Source organism: Cydia pomonella, chromosome 2, assembly GCF_033807575.1.
Source record: "Cydia pomonella isolate Wapato2018A chromosome 2, ilCydPomo1, whole genome shotgun sequence".
Taxonomy (NCBI): Eukaryota; Metazoa; Arthropoda; class Insecta; order Lepidoptera; family Tortricidae; genus Cydia; species Cydia pomonella.
The window spans coordinates 36859899-36880152 of record NC_084704.1 but is presented as its reverse complement, the minus strand read 5'-3'; the positions used below and the strand labels follow the sequence as shown (position 1 = coordinate 36880152).

General features: G+C 46.2%; 1 protein-coding gene across 1 annotated transcript in view; it reads left to right on the top strand.

Annotated features, from left to right (window-relative positions):
• LOC133515534 (ATP-binding cassette sub-family C member 3) overlaps window positions 1–20254 on the top strand; it is a 92138-nt gene that overhangs the window by 64728 nt on the left and 7156 nt on the right. Inside the window, exons 19-27 of the mRNA XM_061848082.1 lie at window positions 351–426; window positions 7787–8010; window positions 8992–9240; window positions 12379–12596; window positions 12845–13043; window positions 13608–13706; window positions 13962–14164; window positions 19509–19723; window positions 19800–19966. Of these exons, the coding sequence (XP_061704066.1) occupies window positions 351–426; window positions 7787–8010; window positions 8992–9240; window positions 12379–12596; window positions 12845–13043; window positions 13608–13706; window positions 13962–14164; window positions 19509–19723; window positions 19800–19966 (1650 nt within the window). The remainder of the gene's footprint in view (window positions 1–350; window positions 427–7786; window positions 8011–8991; window positions 9241–12378; window positions 12597–12844; window positions 13044–13607; window positions 13707–13961; window positions 14165–19508; window positions 19724–19799; window positions 19967–20254) is intronic.

Genomic DNA, 20254 nt, shown 5'->3' with positions numbered 1-20254 from the left:
AAACGCAGCCTAATAATTCAGTGTATAGTTACTTAGATTTAATTTTGGAGGAAAGAAGTTACCATTACATTTGAGGTAATAAAATTTCTAATCTTAAAACACAGATTATCATACTACATACATTTAAATCAACAAAAAGTAAACAAAATACCCGCTTAAGGAGCCATTTGAGGGTAGATGAAAACATTACATGACCAAATAATGTAGGTTAGGACGTTCAGTGACAGATCCAGACGGTGTGTATTTGGTTGGTTAACCAATAAGTCTTATAACTACCCGAAAATTTAAAAATTGTTTACTCTTATTTAAATACCTAAATACAGAGTATAATTTAAACCTATTTCTTTCAGATCGTAAACGGCACCGTGAACAAAGAGAAACGCGACCTGTATCTCGGCGTGTACGGCGGGCTCGGCGTCGGGCAAGGTAAGCCACAGTATACATATACACCAAACTAACGCATTCTTCATGGGACGCTACTAACAATCATGTTTCTACATCAGGGTCATACCATGGTAACGCGAGTCACGATTTCATTCTGTTTTCCGACGGGAAAAGAGGGGTGCGTTTAACGCCTATGTCTGTCTGTGGCGTTGTAGCTCTCAAACGGATTTCGTTACGGTTTAACGTGAAGGCGAGTTTCCTTGTTCTTATAGTATTTTTCAAACTGGAACGCTGACAGGTGTCATCTTCATACAATTTTTAACCTAAATGCCTAATGTCGCAAAATTGTATTTATTGAATTGAGTCCAGAGGCGAGGGCGATGAGGGCCACCGCCGACGGCCTCGCGAGCCGAGGGGCCTCGCGGCGCAAATAACCATATATAAATGTCCACAACATTAAAATGTTCGTTCTTTCTTGTGCCACCAGAGGGCCTCGCTAAATGTATCTTGCCCACATAAAATTTTGGTCTTGCCCCGCCTTAGCTATGTTTGATAAAAATCGATCCAGCAATATTACGCGAAACTCACCGTTACAGGAACATTCGCCATCAGATATATCAGAGCTGCCGAGGTGCTCAAAAATATCTGAACATGCATTCTAACGCCTTCGTAATAGAGGCGTGCTCAAATATTCTGATGGCGACTGAACATGCAATGAAATAGTGACTTGCGACTCTTGTGTGAAGGTTCCGGGATGGTTTCATTTACTGATATAAACGCGCAAAGCTGGAGATGGCGCTTTTACGCTCCACTTTCTGTTCAGTATGTTATCCTGGTTTAGGGATAATCTAACATGTGGGTTAGAAATCATTATTTAGGCTGAACTGTGAAAAAATGTGACTGGAGAGGAGTCATGTGGCGGAAAACCTCTTACGCTCATCATCATCATGAAGCGCTGGTGGCCTAGTGGTAAGAGCGTGCGACTTGCAATCCGGAGGTCGCGGGTTCAAACCCCGGCTCGTACCAATGAGTTTTTCGGAATTTATGTACGAAATATCATTTGATATTTACCAGTCGCTTTTCGGTGAAGGAAAACATAGTGAGGAAACCGGACTAATCCGAACAAGGCCTAGTTTATCCTCTGGGTTGGAAGGTCAGATGGCAGTCGCTTTCGTAAAAACTAGTGCCTACGCCACATCTTGGGATTAGTTGTCAAGCGGACCCCAGGCTCCCATGAGCCGTGGCAAAATGCCGGGACAACGCGAGGAAGAAGAAGAAGCTCATCATTCAATAAAATATTGTTGTTTGTAATCCACCAGTATGGACGTTATCCATAATACGTGGGTAATTTTTAGGGTAATATTTAAAAAACATAAATTTTTAAATAATATAAATTTGATTGTTTACGCATTTATTTTTTATGGGTTTTGTTTTTTGGAGCAGGATACTACGTTCGATAAGATGTACTTATAAAAACTTTGTTTTTATATATTTTAAATAATTGTTGAAAAGATGGGTTAGAACAGAAAGCTAGCTTATCATACGGGCTTGTAATATTCCATGTTTTAACACTACATTAAAAAAAAAAAGCTTTTTACTAATTTTGAATCATAATAATTCCTCACAAAAGCAAATGACATATTTACTAACCTTTTCTATACTATACATGATCTATAACTTTCTACAGTAAAATTAGTTATTAGTTAACTAACATATATTAGGTATACTTACTACTTATACTAACTTCACTATTTAACTACCGATTTAAATTTTCTTATATATATATGGAAACAGTATTAGTGTCATATATTATACTTATCTGTAACTAAATTCTTATAATTTAATGGTATACAGTTGAATCCGTTTATTATGACACTGCTTATATGAAGTCATTATACGGCCAAGTTTGGTTTTCATGATTTTACATGAAAACAAAGTCGGATAATATGACTTCGTTATTATGACCTATTAGTCCTATTTTCAAGAAATTATGACCGTTATAACTACTCGCACGTGCGCTAGTCATCATGGCCGTACCCCACAAAGTGTTAGATGCGTTTCTGACACATGGGGTAGTTTTAATTTTGATTCTCAGTGACAATTGATTATAACAAAGATAATTTAAAATTGAGGTGGATTTTCAAAGAAAATTTTGTAGCCAGAGTAAATTTACTGCCATCTTTCGACACATGATTAAAACTTTTAGAACGCGATTTGACTTTGATCCTTATTATTTCAGTGATATGTGTTAAATTTGTTAAATATCAAAAAGTGGCTTCATTTTACCGCCCATCGGCTAAAGGTTGTGGCGCCATCGCTCGAAATGTTGCTACCTTTGTCCTTTTATTAGATGGCGCCACTTTCTGATATTTAACAAATATCAGTGAAAGAATAAGGATCACAGTAAAATGGCGTCCTAAAAGTTTTAATCGTGTGTCGAAAGATGGCAGTAAACTTACTGTGGCTACAAAGTTTTCTTTGACAACCCACCTCTATTTTAAATTCTCTTTGATATTAAGTACAAGTCTAATAAAACTCATCTTCGATGTCATTATAAGCGGATTCTACTGTATCATACGAGTATGTACTAAATATATCAATTCAAAATAATGAATACATTCTTTACCTCGCATCTTCGTAATATAATAACGTCTTGTAAACATTTTCTATTCTGAGGGTCTTAATTTTGTTCTGTGTTTTACCATTTTATTTTCATGGGGTGTTTCATTCCCATGTTATGTACTTAGGTGAGACAATGCATGATTAAATTCATTCTCTGATCTGCGGTCACATCATATACTGTACTCAATATGCATGCAAACACGAAAAAAGGTTTCTTATTACAATGCCTTTTCAATGTCTAAGTACTTCTATATAAACTGCATGACGATCTCTTGTATAGCGAATATTTCTACCAGTTTTTTTTATATTCATTATTATAGTTATTTATTTTATTATTAAAATATTATGAAGGAAAATTAAAACGAGTTGTACATCGTAGTATTAAATCACATATATAACCTGAAGTGGCAGCATGGTTTCATTTTTATCACTTGTCAGTATGGCCGTCACTTTCACACTTACTTGTTAGAAAGTGACAGGCATGGTGACAAATGATAAAGAGCCGACCATCTTAGTTCTACTGGTTTATAACGAATTTAACAGGTTTCAAACCTGTGTCGAAACGTCGGTAAATAAATGTACACCCCTTAACGCATGTTATAGAAATATACTGTTTAAATTTGAACTTTAATATCTGTCAATAGAGTTGAATATTATAACTGCCATATATGGCTGCATATGCGCTAAAGGGTAAATAAAATAAATTCGGTATAGGCCCGGTTATCAATTTGATTTAATATGTGTTCATAACGCGAAAGTTTTAAATGCTACATCGTAGTATATACTGAATGAAATATTAGGACACTAGTTTATCAGAAAGTAAAATATAACATAATCGGCTCGAACACTACCCCTAGTGTAAATTTTATCGACATCATAACGTGACGAACGCGTTTGCGTTAAGTCTCATTTTGCATAGGATTTTGAGTTTCCAAAACGTCCCGCTTGGCGCGCTCTTTCTAAATCCAATACAAAATGAGACTAAACGCAAACGCGTACGTCACGTTTCAAAATCGAATTTATTTACGCTAGGGGTACAGAACTTAATTTATATCTAGTTAAATAATACCAAGAAATTTCATGTATCTACTGTGCAATTATTGAAAGTGAGTGAGGATACTTTCAATGATCGAAAAATACGTTAATAGAGAATATATGTATATTCCTAAAACTACAAGTAGTTCTTTCTTGGAGTCAAATAGGTTTTGACAATCAACACGGGATATTCCGATAGGGTTCTGAGGACCTACCGCGAACCACGTTCGACGTGTTACCTCTCTATTGCACTTGTAAATTCGTAGCTAAGTGTGACAGGGCAACACGTCGAACGTGGTTCGCGGTAGGCCCTCAGCTCCATTAGGGCCTGAAGTCATTGTGTTAGACGTTAGACAATCTCCTGAATGAGGTCAAGAGAGTGGTCATCCTACTGGCTTGAAATAAATCTTATAGATTGTATGTGACCCATATTAGAGGTCTGGCATGTGCCGCTAAACCGAAAAATGTAAATACTCTGAAAACTTCTGCTAAATGACGCTTACCACGAAGAATTTCGTACATTGACCTGCATGTTGATATCTCTATTGCACGCGCATAATTATATTGCTGTTCCGCTCGCACAGTGGCATTGACCGCCGGCAACATGGACACAGATTTTATTCATCGGCGACACAGCGATATAATTACGCGCGTGCGAATGAGTTAGTAATATGCGGGTTATTGTTCGAAATTCCTCATGGTAAGCGTCCTTTCTTTACAGAGCAGGCAAATACTAGAGAAGCTGCAAGTATATCGTAAACTCTTCTATTTCTGTGTCAAAAGTCGAAGACAAAGGAGATTATTTTGTAAATAACTTGGTTCAGAGTAAAAAATCGTATTACCAGAGTACATACATACATACCTGCCTACACATATCATTATATTTAAACCTACTTACACAACATTATTCTTATTTTATACACGTATTTTGGGGCTACGGGTAGTGAAAAAACTATTCAATTACCTCGATTTATACTTTGTCTGGTCATAAGTTCTGTGACAAAGGTTTTGGCTGATAAGAAAGCTATACGTGCAGATCCCTTATTATTAGTATTATTCATATATATGAGTTGAAAGCTTATTTAATGCTGAATTGCTTACAATCTAATTGAACGTACTATTATATGTAATCATCGGAAAAATGTCATAAAAATAAGTTTTTGGCAAAAATTTCATTTTTGGTACAAGCTTTTATCGCTGACTGTACTTTTCTTTCCACAAGTAACTAATACTCATCGAGACAATTCTAAAAACCCCAAACACAATTAGGTTACGTTGTTTTATCACAGAGTTTCTATGGCCACCTCCTGTCTCCATCATCAGATCATCTCGATAGATAGATAAAACTTTATTCGTTTCCACAACATACATGGTAGGTATAGACAATAAGAAGAACATGTAGCTTAGAATTATTCTTAAAACTAGTTTACAATTCTTGAAACAATAGAAATGCAAAACCATGTGTCGAGGCAGAGAATAGGCGCTGGCTCAGCATGATGACGCGGCAAGCCACATCGCTGATATTCTGCCAGGACCTTACAAAAACAAAAAAGACTGTACAACGCTTAGTTCTTATTAATATAACCTAATTATGCTCATGTTGTGTTGTGTGTGTAATGGCGTGTGCTTTTGTGTATTCGATATAGTAGGTAGCTACATTATTGAGATTTAATTTATATGTTATAATTTGATTCTAAGAATTATGTAAAATTCGAATTTAAATAAATAAATGAATAAAAATAAATAAATGAATAAATGAGATGGTACCATAATATTGCATTGTCACCCGACTTTCATATGTATGCAAATTTTCAGCGGGAAGTGGGTCAAATTTAACTTGCAAGATTTGATTACAAACAGACAACGGTCAGGTGAAAGTAAATAAAAAATACACGACCTGTTATAATGTATTTTTTTTTTAAATCTTATATAAAACAAAAGTTAAATCTTTTATCTTTCTTAAGATGTATAATTCATGTGTGTTGGTATTACCAAAAATACAACTGTACGTGTTTTACCAAACCTACTCATTGGATGGCAGTCAAAAATTTGCGTGCCACTGAAAAGCACCCTACGTTTGAAGGGTATTAGTTGAGAGAATAAATAAATAAATATAATAGGACATTATTACACAAATTGACTAAGTCCCACAGTAAGCTCAATAAGGCTTGTGTTGAGGGTACTTAGGGGTCTCTATTGTTTCCCATAAAGTTTTAAGTCATAATGTATTGTTTGTCCGCATTTTCGTTAGTCATAATTTGGTTTTTCTCAGAAACGCGTAACTTTTCAGGATTGCCATAAAACAAACCTAACCTAACCTAACCTATCTATAGGATAATCTAAGGAAATTCCTGAAAAGTTAACGGTTTCAGAGTTATGACTAATGATAATATGACTATCATTACATTATGACTTTCAATAATTATGTCAAACAAAGGGATCCGGGGTACTTAGACAACGATATATATAATATATAAATATTAATAAATACTTAAATACATAGAAAACACCCATGACTCAGGAACAAATATCCATGCTCATCACACGAACAATGCCCTTACCAGGATTTGAACCCGGGACCATCAGCTTCGTAGGCAGGGTCAGTACCCACTAGGCCAAACCGGTCGTAAATAGAGAAGAATATAAACTTGTCGGAGAATTAAATGCTGGTGATAAAATAATGTTCTAATAAAGTAGGTTCATACAAATAAAAAAATTTATCTATTTTTTTAATGTTACACAAATTTTTACTCCCTTTCGTAAAGTATAATTTTTCACAATCCAGCCGCCTTTTCGCGTCTAACGACAATCCCAAAGTAAACAAGTAGTAAATAAAGACGCAATCTACATTTTAAACTAATTATATCACGTTATGATCAGTATAAAACAAGCTTTCAAATCATGGCAAACTTTTTTTATTAAAAGCTTTGTATTACATTTTATCAGTCAATTGTGACAGAACCTTTGTGACAGAACTTATGACCTAAGTATGTTGTAAAACACGACGTACGTATAATATTGCGTTTAAGTCGCGTACGCGCAGGTGTGTTGAGGTAATTCGTCCTGTCACGGTCGCCATAAACTTGCAGGCGATTATGGTGCAAGTAAAAGATCTTGATGCATACTTAATATGGATTTAATATCCGAAACTAATACAAAGTTGATATTGATAGGTATGTATGTAAGACGCGTGCGGCGTTGTGGCGGCCGCTGGAGCTAATGGAGTGTGGTGGGGTCCGTACCCCGCGCGTTCACTTGCCGTAGACATACGAAGTTTACTGATGAATTATTATATACGATTTTAAGAACATTTGTGAAAGCTTTGATTTGCTCTTTAGTTAATAGGCTGGTGTTGAATTATTAATTTTTATCTTAGGCCCTCTTAGACCATCAGGCAAGAGGGATCGGTAATTTTCATAGTTTCTTATAGAAAAACAGTTTCACGTACCTAACACAGTATAAGTCGAGGTTTTATATGCTAGCTTAAGTCGGCCGGGATCAGGTCTGATCGCTAGCTGCAAAATATTGTAACTTATATTCTTCAAAAAAAAATTACTTTATAACTGGGAGCACCTAAGTTGAATATAGAGGCTTATATTCGTCATGACACACACAGCGAATTAAATGCCTAGAAAATAACTTGAGTCGGGCCTAACTCAGTTGGCTAGCTTCAACGTACGCATCTTTAGTCCCTAACGAGTCGATAAGGTCGGGCGCACGTTCGTAAACGCTGGTTGTTGGGCAGTGATGTCGGTGTCGGTGTCGTCGCTGGCGCTGTACCTGGGCTCGCTGGCGGCGGCGCGCGCGCTGCACTGCGCGCTGCTGGCCGGCGTGCTGCGCGCGCCCACCATCGGCTTCTTCGACTGCACGCCCGTCGGCCGCGTGCTCAACCGCTTCAGCAAGGACGTGGACGTGCTCGACAACGTGCTGCCCATGACGCTGCGCGGCTGGACCTCCTGCTTCTTTGCGGTACTGCGGCTCGCGGTTACACCGCGAACCCGAGCGCCGATAGGGATGATGACTGTTCTCACTTTATGATAAACAATACGAAAAGTTCATTTTAATGTGTACTATTTACGACACTTTTTTACTGCTACGTTAAAAGTTACGGACGATCGACTTTAAAAGGAGGCTTTTAGATAATCTCGTGTAACCTGTAAAACAAGCGGGGGGTACATTTATAACAAGTTGCAGGCGTATTATTAAACGGCTTCCACTTTTCTTGTCCGCGGCTTAGAAGACAACGTTGAACGATACAATTAATACCAAAACGTGACATACGTAAGCGTTGAGTGCGACGCAGTCTTGGTAGCAATCGGTCCTAATGAAGGGCACACGATGCACTCGAAACTATGCACATACAAACATAATTAAATCGTTAATTTAACTAAAACAGTAAAATAATTACAAAGACTAACATAGCGTGGATTGTTCACATTTGAAAATAATAAATAAAAGTTAAAGCATGTTTAGGAAACTGACCGATATTTCTACACAATACAATGATCTGTATTCTGTAAAAAAACCGCTCACATTAAAATAATTCTTGGTTCATCATCCCTATTACGGTCTGCGATGACAAATTGTCCATGGACGGAAACCAAAATAAATTTTCACATGTATTTAAGCGATTATAATCAAACCTTTATGAAGTTGTAGTGCTGAAATATTATCACTCATGTGTAAATAGTGGTAAAAAATCATGGTATTACATTGGGATCAGTTTATACTATCTAAAATAGGACTTAGATTTTTTTAAACGAGTTTTAGGATAGGTGCGTATTTTTCTTCCAATGCTCTTTCTTTTACCGTAGTGCCGTCTTAGTAGCCTGGCTTCAGTGGTAGTTTTAGAGCATGCAGTAATGCATATAGATGTCACGCCTACCCTTGCACTTCATCGCTCACCCCCCGAAGTAAATAATGTATTCATTATCGTTAGGCTGCAGGGAGAGCTATAAAGCGGTAATGATTGTTACAGCCTTCACCTCATTTTTCACGGATTTGATACCGTCGTTGGCGTGCCTGAAGGCGGCCATGTTCGTGCACGGCAACTTGTTGGACAATGTGTTAAAGGCCCCGTTGCAATTCTTCGAGGTGACGCCGCTGGGCAGGATTCTCGCGCGGTTCTCGAAAGACGTGGACGTGGTGGACCAGTCGCTACCGATGGAGACCACGGACGTTTTGTATTGCATGTTTGAGGTAAACTTTCCATTTACCTCTGCTTTGGGTTTAGACAGACCGATACGATATTTATATTATTGATAAAAAATGCGTAACGCCTATTCAATTATTTTGATTCAGAATTTTAATGTACAACGTTTATAAATAGTTTTGTAAACGATTATCCACACTCATTCTCTTTCCGTACTATGATAATAATATTTATAACCATCCGTCTGGCCTAGTGGGTGGTGACCCTGCCTATGAAGCCGATGGTCCCGGGTTCGAACCCCGGTAAGGGCATTTATTTGTGTGATGAGCACAGATATTTGATCCTGAGTCATGGACGTTTTCTATGTCTTTAAGTATTTGTATATTATATATATCGTTGTCTGAGTACCCACAACACAAGCCTTCTTGGCTTACCGTGGGACTTAGTCATTTTGTATAAGAATGTCCCTATAATATTTATTATTTTTATTTATAATTAGTGAAGTGGTACGGAAAGGCGAAGGGTCGGGCGCGCTACTTGTGTATCATCGGGGTTAGTGCAATACAGCGTAACTAACGAAGTCGAAAGAGTTCGAAATTCAAACAATGCACAAAGAAATTGGAGCTTACTGCATTTGTTAGTTACGCGGTAGTGCACTATCTCCAGCGATATTACAAAATAAATATATTAAAAAAAAACGTTTAAATTAAAATAGGGGATTTAACTATCAACTTTGGTCGTCATTTACACCGGACCGTCAAAAAGTTGTAAAATACTATGTTATCTACCGTTAGTTTTTTTTTTACGCTAGTATTTTTTTGTCTTAATTGTCATATATTGTTAATATTTTATACCAATATATTGTTTTGAGGTTAGCCCGTGTTTTGTCATAAACTCATCAAGTCTATCATAAAACAGATATTATGTTAGATGAAGTAGTTAAAAAAATGTTTTTTTAAAAATAAGATTTCTTTTTATCTCGGAAAACGGCAGAGTATATGCGTATACATACATATATCTCTGGGATATGTTTATTCTATTACAAACGGTGGATGGATGGATGTGCATATGTTTATGTTCGCTTCTTGTTACTTTATTTATATATCTTTATAGAAATTTGTGCTAAAATACTCCAGAGTACAATGTGTCAGTGTATTTCCAGGCGATTTGAACACTTTAAACGCCACAGTTATCATATGCGGCGCGTCATTGTGAACCTTGTCGGGATGCACGAACGTTGATATTGCACTGTAGCCGCGGGCGTCATTTGACGTTTTCAGTGGTTAAAAGGTTAAAAAAGGGGACGGAGAGGCGGTCTATTATCTTTATATTGCACAACTACGACACGAAGTTCGCTGTCGCCTTTCACTAATGTGGCTAATATACAGGGGGAATTTTTTACCACCAACCATACTCTGCGTAGTGATTTTATAGGTAATTTTGAACAACTATCATGGGACCAATACCGAAATTGCGAAAAAAATATTTGCTGTTTCATACATTCCGGCTGATGCGATTCCGCTGATTTCTATGGGACTTCGAATTTTTTTTTCGTGATGTCGGCATTAGTTCCATAATTAATGTTGTTCAGTATGACCTATAAAGTACACAGAGTATGACTGGTGGCTGAAATTTCATCGTTAAGGCTTTAAGTTAATATGGGGACATTGTATAAACTGATCCCAATTTACTCACTAACAATTAAGTATAATTGTTTATCCTATAAACACCATATTTACAAACTGGTGATAATGATCAACGCACTGACGTTTAACATACCAAAAACGTATTTTGGTTCCCTTCTTCATGAACAGCAAACAAATATTGTCAATGGGTTCGCGAGATAACTGTTGATATATCACAGAAAACTAACTGTTAAGTTAACAATCTCAGCACACCAAAGTTTATTGCACCCTAGGTACATACTTTAAACTAACTTTACGGTTTACATTCACGTGTTTTAGTCACTCGCGCGGCATGTTTCGGAGAGCCTAGGTCTCCATTCTCAAGCACTGCAGATTTTGCAGTGCAGATTTTCTAATCCTAAAAAAAAAAAAACAATATATACAGGGTGACCTTAGCCATTGGACAAACCCTGAAATCCCACGTAGGGTTACTTCTCAGGAATGCTCTAACGTTAATATTTTTTTAATAATACCAAAAAATAAAAATATATTTTTCGAACAAAAGTTATTTGAAATAATTGACAACAAAAAGAAACACACTATGTTAATCTTTAGCAGTGTTTTTGACAATTTGTTCGAAATATTTGATAATGATGACATTTTTCAAAAGTCAGAAGCTTATTAGTGTCATAAATAAAAAAAGATAATCAAAAAGGTTGAAGAAGGTTCCATACTATTCTTTAAGGATATTACCTTAGGAGCTACTAACACATACAGGCTGCTCCAAAGTAAAAATTAGTAATTTGTTAATTTCTTCGAAACCGCTACACCGGCTGTTATGATACTTTGTACACTGGTTCTAAATACCCTAATGCATATGTACCTTTCGACTTTGTCCTATGGCTAGGGACACACTGTATAGTATAGTGAAGGAAGAATATAACTGAGTGTCATTCACGAAATGCTCCTCTTTTAATAACTACTCATGAAAATGCTAGGAAACATTTTTTTGGTCTGATCGATGGTCAAATCATGGTATAGCTTCGTAGCAAAATTCTGCCTCCTCTCTAAAGAATATTAAAAGAGTAGCATTGTGGCTACTTATTCAGTGAGACAACATTCGACCGCGAAAAAAACTCGCCTATAGCTCGCTGGTAGCTTCCATCGGCACTTCGGCGGGGCGTGCAGCATTGCGTCGAGCGCCCAAAATATCTAAGTAGCGTGCACTCAGGCCGTTCGCATTGCATAAATATTTGTGTTTGTTTGTTTAATATAGACGCCGCGCCGCACGCCCCGCTCGAACGTCCACTCTTCTCTTTAGCAACTTCATTCTCTGCCAACGACCAGCTAGGCGGGTTCTCTGTTCGTAGGCGCATTTCGGTTACGGTTTTTCCCTTGTTATCGGCTAGCGCGTAGCTCGCGCTGGTAATTAATTAACACATTGAGTGCCCGGAACCCGCTCAGCGGGTTCTCTATTTGTACAGTCGCTTTCCTCTACAAAGCGGGATATAGCAATGAATGTGTTAATAAAAACAACCGCTAACCGTACTTCTAAACCAGGTCCTCGGAACGTTATTCGTCATCAGCGTATCCACGCCCATCTTCTTGGGCGTTATCATACCCGTGGGTGTCCTCTACTACGTCATCCAGAGGTTCTACGTGTCCACCTCGCGGCAGTTGAAAAGACTCGAGTCCGTGTCGCGGTCGCCGATATTCTCGCACTTCGGAGAGAGTATTACGGGCGCGACCACTATACGCGCTTATGGAGTCACACAGAGGTGAGGAACATATTATTGGTTTAGATTTGACCTACGTGATCCAATGGTTCTATGCGACAGCGTGTCAGCTAAAGCGAATGGAACCCGTGTCGTGGTCGCCGATATTCAAAAACGATTTGAGTTATTCGAAACATTTGATATCGATTTTAAATCCATCCAGATAATAAGTCACTTCAAAATTACCTCCTAAAGTTGGAGGTAATTTTGAAGTGACTTTTAAACCGAATTTATTCGCCATGTTCATATAGATTTGTGGAGGAGTCTGAACGCGGCGTTGACCACAACCAGTCCTGCTACTACCCGAGCTGCATCGCCAACCGCTGGCTCGCGGTGCGGCTCGAGATGATCGGCAACCTTATCATCTTCTGCGCCGCGCTGTTCGCCGTGCTCGGCAGGGAGGACGTCGACCCTGGCATCGTCGGCCTCTCCGTCAGCTACGCGCTGCAGGTACCACAGGAGCTGGCTACCGCATCATCTTCGACGACGACGTCGACCGTGGCGTGGGAATCAGTCCCTATATCTATCTACATAGCTTATCTGCATTTCGAGTATTGTGCCCATGTATGGGTGCCACGCCATTTATTTTATACGTTTGAATATTTTCACATACGTAAACTTAAGTATGCCTAACTCTTTAAAAAGGGGTTTATCTGGTGTATCAATTGGTACTCGTGCAGGGATTCTAATGGCGCGTTTTTGCAAGGGAAATACTTTCCCATTTGGCACAGCGACCCCAGAGTTCAGCCCCATATTGCAACAGAGACTGTACGGTAGCAAAGTAACACGTACGGGCAACCTCTAGAGTCACTGTTCTAGCAACTCGGCTTAGAGCGAAGCAGGCACTAGCTATTCTGCTGCACAACTTGTCGATGTGCCTATCGCATTTCAAACCCCACAGTGATGGTTTCGTCAAGCGATGTTCCATCGATTTCACACAATATTTTGGTTTGTAAAGTTTCGGATGAAATTGGCGGTAGTCAGTATAAATAATGTAGAATGTGTTATTCACAGATCACTCAAACTCTTAATTGGTTGGTGAGGATGACATCTGAAGTGGAAACAAACATCGTTGCAGTAGAAAGAATAAAGGAATACGCTGAAACGCCGCAGGTTTGACTCTTTTCAGGCTCTTCATTCTAGACTGTTTAGTTTTGAAAGTTTTAGCTTCATCAACTCGGTTACTTTAATTTATATACATAATTATTCTTTATACTCTGCTTTCTAATAATTCGCCATTATCGTTCATTCCTTAACAAGTGTTTGTACGTGTATCATTTTGTCATTTAGCTAGAAAGCGACCACATTGAAGAAAGGTTCGCTAAGTTTTATGAACAGGGGGGTATATAATTTTAATGGTTGTGACAGGAAGCCGTGTGGACGGTGGAGAAGGGGCCGGGCTCGACGTGGCCGGAGACGGGCGCGCTGCAGCTGGAGGGGCTGACGCTGGGCTACCGGGCCGGCGAGCCCGCGCTGCGCGGCGTCACGTGCGCCGTGGCGCCCAGGGACAAGCTCGGCATCGTGGGCCGCACCGGCGCCGGCAAGTCCACGCTCACGCTGGGCCTGTTCCGGTAACTACACTAACCTAACATCTCTATACGAGACTACCGGGCCGGCGAGCCCGCGCTGCGCGGCGTCACGTGCGCCGTGGCGCCCAGGGACAAGCTCGGCATCGTGGGCCGCACCGGCGCCGGCAAGTCCACGCTCACGCTGGGCCTGTTCCGGTAACTACACTAACCTAACATCTCTATACGAGACTACCGGGCCGGCGAGCCCGCGCTGCGCGGCGTCACGTGCGCCGTGGCGCCCAGGGACAAGCTCGGCATCGTGGGCCGCACCGGCGCCGGCAAGTCCACGCTCACGCTGGGCCTGTTCCGGTAACTACACTAACCTAACATCTCTATACGAGACTACCGGGCCGGCGAGCCCGCGCTGCGCGGCGTCACGTGCGCCGTGGCGCCCAGGGACAAGCTCGGCATCGTGGGCCGCACCGGCGCCGGCAAGTCCACGCTCACGCTGGGCCTGTTCCGGTAACTACACTAACCTAACATCTCTATACGAGACTACCGGGCCGGCGAGCCCGCGCTGCGCGGCGTCACGTGCGCCGTGGCGCCCAGGGACAAGCTCGGCATCGTGGGCCGCACCGGCGCCGGCAAGTCCACGCTCACGCTGGGCCTGTTCCGGTAACTACACTAACCTAACATCTCTATACGAGACTACCGGGCCGGCGAGCCCGCGCTGCGCGGCGTCACGTGCGCCGTGGCGCCCAGGGACAAGCTCGGCATCGTGGGCCGCACCGGCGCCGGCAAGTCCACGCTCACGCTGGGCCTGTTCCGGTAACTACACTAACCTAACATCTCTATACGAGACTACCGGGCCGGCGAGCCCGCGCTGCGCGGCGTCACGTGCGCCGTGGCGCCCAGGGACAAGCTCGGCATCGTGGGCCGCACCGGCGCCGGCAAGTCCACGCTCACGCTGGGCCTGTTCCGGTAACTACACTAACCTAACATCTCTATACGAGACTACCGGGCCGGCGAGCCCGCGCTGCGCGGCGTCACGTGCGCCGTGGCGCCCAGGGACAAGCTCGGCATCGTGGGCCGCACCGGCGCCGGCAAGTCCACGCTCACGCTGGGCCTGTTCCGGTAACTACACTAACCTAACATCTCTATACGAGACTACCGGGCCGGCGAGCCCGCGCTGCGCGGCGTCACGTGCGCCGTGGCGCCCAGGGACAAGCTCGGCATCGTGGGCCGCACCGGCGCCGGCAAGTCCACGCTCACGCTGGGCCTGTTCCGGTAACTACACTAACCTAACATCTCTATACGAGACTACCGGGCCGGCGAGCCCGCGCTGCGCGGCGTCACGTGCGCCGTGGCGCCCAGGGACAAGCTCGGCATCGTGGGCCGCACCGGCGCCGGCAAGTCCACGCTCACGCTGGGCCTGTTCCGGTAACTACACTAACCTAACATCTCTATACGAGACTACCGGGCCGGCGAGCCCGCGCTGCGCGGCGTCACGTGCGCCGTGGCGCCCAGGGACAAGCTCGGCATCGTGGGCCGCACCGGCGCCGGCAAGTCCACGCTCACGCTGGGCCTGTTCCGGTAACTACACTAACCTAACATCTCTATACGAGACTACCGGGCCGGCGAGCCCGCGCTGCGCGGCGTCACGTGCGCCGTGGCGCCCAGGGACAAGCTCGGCATCGTGGGCCGCACCGGCGCCGGCAAGTCCACGCTCACGCTGGGCCTGTTCCGGTAACTACACTAACCTAACATCTCTATACGAGACTACCGGGCCGGCGAGCCCGCGCTGCGCGGCGTCACGTGCGCCGTGGCGCCCAGGGACAAGCTCGGCATCGTGGGCCGCACCGGCGCCGGCAAGTCCACGCTCACGCTGGGCCTGTTCCGGTAACTACACTAACCTAACATCTCTATACGAGACTACCGGGCCGGCGAGCCCGCGCTGCGCGGCGTCACGTGCGCCGTGGCGCCCAGGGACAAGCTCGGCATCGTGGGCCGCACCGGCGCCGGCAAGTCCACGCTCACGCTGGGCCTGTTCCGGTAACTACACTAACCTAACATCTCTATACGAGACTACCGGGCCGGCGAGCCCGCGCTGCGCGGCGTCACGTGCGCCGTGGCGCCCAGGGACAAGCTCGGCATCGTGGGCCGCACCGGCGCCGGCAAGTCCACGCTCACGCTGGGCCTGTTCCGGTAACTACACTAACCTAACATCTCTATACGAGACTACCGGGCCGGCGAGCCCGCGCTGCGCGGCGTCACGTGCGCCGTGGCGCCCAGGGACAAGCTCGGCATCGTGGGCCGCACCGGCGCCGGCAAGTCCACGCTCACGCTGGGCCTGTTCCGGTAACTACACTAACCTAACATCTCTATACGAGACTACCGGGCCGGCGAGCCCGCGCTGCGCGGCGTCACGTGCGCCGTGGCGCCCAGGGACAAGCTCGGCATCGTGGGCCGCACCGGCGCCGGCAAGTCCACGCTCACGCTGGGCCTGTTCCGGTAACTACACTAACCTAACATCTCTATACGAGACTACCGGGCCGGCGAGCCCGCGCTGCGCGGCGTCACGTGCGCCGTGGCGCCCAGGGACAAGCTCGGCATCGTGGGCCGCACCGGCGCCGGCAAGTCCACGCTCACGCTGGGCCTGTTCCGGTAACTACACTAACCTAACATCTCTATACGAGACTACCGGGCCGGCGAGCCCGCGCTGCGCGGCGTCACGTGCGCCGTGGCGCCCAGGGACAAGCTCGGCATCGTGGGCCGCACCGGCGCCGGCAAGTCCACGCTCACGCTGGGCCTGTTCCGGTAACTACACTAACCTAACATCTCTATACGAGACTACCGGGCCGGCGAGCCCGCGCTGCGCGGCGTCACGTGCGCCGTGGCGCCCAGGGACAAGCTCGGCATCGTGGGCCGCACCGGCGCCGGCAAGTCCACGCTCACGCTGGGCCTGTTCCGGTAACTACACTAACCTAACATCTCTATACGAGACTACCGGGCCGGCGAGCCCGCGCTGCGCGGCGTCACGTGCGCCGTGGCGCCCAGGGACAAGCTCGGCATCGTGGGCCGCACCGGCGCCGGCAAGTCCACGCTCACGCTGGGCCTGTTCCGGTAACTACACTAACCTAACATCTCTATACGAGACTACCGGGCCGGCGAGCCCGCGCTGCGCGGCGTCACGTGCGCCGTGGCGCCCAGGGACAAGCTCGGCATCGTGGGCCGCACCGGCGCCGGCAAGTCCACGCTCACGCTGGGCCTGTTCCGGTAACTACACTAACCTAACATCTCTATACGAGACTACCGGGCCGGCGAGCCCGCGCTGCGCGGCGTCACGTGCGCCGTGGCGCCCAGGGACAAGCTCGGCATCGTGGGCCGCACCGGCGCCGGCAAGTCCACGCTCACGCTGGGCCTGTTCCGGTAACTACACTAACCTAACATCTCTATACGAGACTACCGGGCCGGCGAGCCCGCGCTGCGCGGCGTCACGTGCGCCGTGGCGCCCAGGGACAAGCTCGGCATCGTGGGCCGCACCGGCGCCGGCAAGTCCACGCTCACGCTGGGCCTGTTCCGGTAACTACACTAACCTAACATCTCTATACGAGACTACCGGGCCGGCGAGCCCGCGCTGCGCGGCGTCACGTGCGCCGTGGCGCCCAGGGACAAGCTCGGCATCGTGGGCCGCACCGGCGCCGGCAAGTCCACGCTCACGCTGGGCCTGTTCCGGTAACTACACTAACCTAACATCTCTATACGAGACTACCGGGCCGGCGAGCCCGCGCTGCGCGGCGTCACGTGCGCCGTGGCGCCCAGGGACAAGCTCGGCATCGTGGGCCGCACCGGCGCCGGCAAGTCCACGCTCACGCTGGGCCTGTTCCGGTAACTACACTAACCTAACATCTCTATACGAGACTACCGGGCCGGCGAGCCCGCGCTGCGCGGCGTCACGTGCGCCGTGGCGCCCAGGGACAAGCTCGGCATCGTGGGCCGCACCGGCGCCGGCAAGTCCACGCTCACGCTGGGCCTGTTCCGGTAACTACACTAACCTAACATCTCTATACGAGACTACCGGGCCGGCGAGCCCGCGCTGCGCGGCGTCACGTGCGCCGTGGCGCCCAGGGACAAGCTCGGCATCGTGGGCCGCACCGGCGCCGGCAAGTCCACGCTCACGCTGGGCCTGTTCCGGTAACTACACTAACCTAACATCTCTATACGAGACTACCGGGCCGGCGAGCCCGCGCTGCGCGGCGTCACGTGCGCCGTGGCGCCCAGGGACAAGCTCGGCATCGTGGGCCGCACCGGCGCCGGCAAGTCCACGCTCACGCTGGGCCTGTTCCGGTAACTACACTAACCTAACATCTCTATACGAGACTACCGGGCCGGCGAGCCCGCGCTGCGCGGCGTCACGTGCGCCGTGGCGCCCAGGGACAAGCTCGGCATCGTGGGCCGCACCGGCGCCGGCAAGTCCACGCTCACGCTGGGCCTGTTCCGGTAACTACACTAACCTAACATCTCTATACGAGACTAAATCAATCGAGAATCAGGACAACAGAGATGGGGACTCAAATATCCAGGGTCGTAAGTCGGAGACAACAGGCACCGACAAGTCCAGGCTCACGCTGGGCCTGTTCAGGTAACTGAACTGTTTTATCTCTATAGTAGACTAAATCGATCGAGAATCTACTGCAGGAGGACAAAGATGGGTCATAAGTCGGAGACAATCTCGGAATAACCGGGACAACAGACGCCGTTAAGGCCACGCTCTTGCTGGGACTATTTAGGTACACTACTGTCCCAAGCATCACCTGTGCCGTGTCATCTATCATCTAGAGACAAGCTCGGAATAGTAGGAATAACAGGCACCGACAAGTCCACGCTCACACTCTTCAGGTATTATAGTAGCCAGATGTGGGTGATATCTCTATCTCGAATATTCGCTAAAAATGGATAGATATCGTGGAGTCAGAGGTCAAAAGGCCCAACGGTATGCCTCAACGTAAGCATATGTTCAAGGTATAGGCTGAACTCCGTGTGAGACCAAATACGCTACCCAGTAGTGCTACATGACGTGGGAGATCTTACACAACTCAAATCAATGTCTTAACAATATCTATGTTTATTAGAAAGAAAGGCATACAGTGAACTAGAAGCTTTATTAAACGGAAACGTACGTTAGATGTTTAGATGTAAATACAAAAGAAACTTAACAAAACATCTTCCAATTCCCCCACCGCGTCTGTCTGTTGTGTTCGTGATAAACTCCAAAACCTCCGTTTTTCATGCGAAAGTTTACCTGTGTAATCCTGGCGGATCCCTAGTCAGAATTTAAACTTACTATTTTCGGTCGGTCGTCAGCGTCACAAACAAATAAAAATGCAAATTCATTTACTCCTTACAGAATCGTAGAAGCCATAAGCGGCCGCATCTTAATCGACGGCATCGACATCTCCACCATCGGGCTGCACCAGCTGCGCTCGCGCATCACCATCATCCCGCAGGACCCCGTGCTGTTCTCGGGCACGCTGCGCATGAACCTGGACCCCTTCGACGCCTACTCCGACGACGACATCTGGCGGTCGCTCGAGCACGCGCATTTGAAAAACTTTGTGCAAGGTTGGTCTTTACTAATTATGTTTTTTTTTGTACCTAACAAAGTATACCACGACTAGATTATTGTTTTCGTCTGCAGGTCTATCAGCAGGTTTGCGACATGAGATATCCGAGGGCGGCGAGAACCTCTCCGTGGGCCAGCGGCAGCTCGTGTGCCTGGCGCGCGCGCTGCTGCGCAAGACGCCGCTCCTGGTCCTGGACGAGGCCACTGCCGCCGTGGACCTGGAGACCGACGAGCTCATACAGGTGAGCTAGAGGTGGAGGTGGTGTAGGTGAGGCACTCTCCGTGGGCAGCGGCAGCTCGTGTGCCTGGCGCGCGCGCTGCTGCGCAAGACGCCGCTCCTGGTCCTGGACGAGGCCACTGCCGCCGTGGACCTGGAGACCGACGAGCTCATACAGGTGAGCTAGAGGTGGAGGTGGTGTAGGTGAGGCACTCTCCGTGGGCAGCGGCAGCTCGTGTGCCTGGCGCGCGCGCTGCTGCGCAAGACGCCGCTCCTGGTCCTGGACGAGGCCACTGCCGCCGTGGACCTGGAG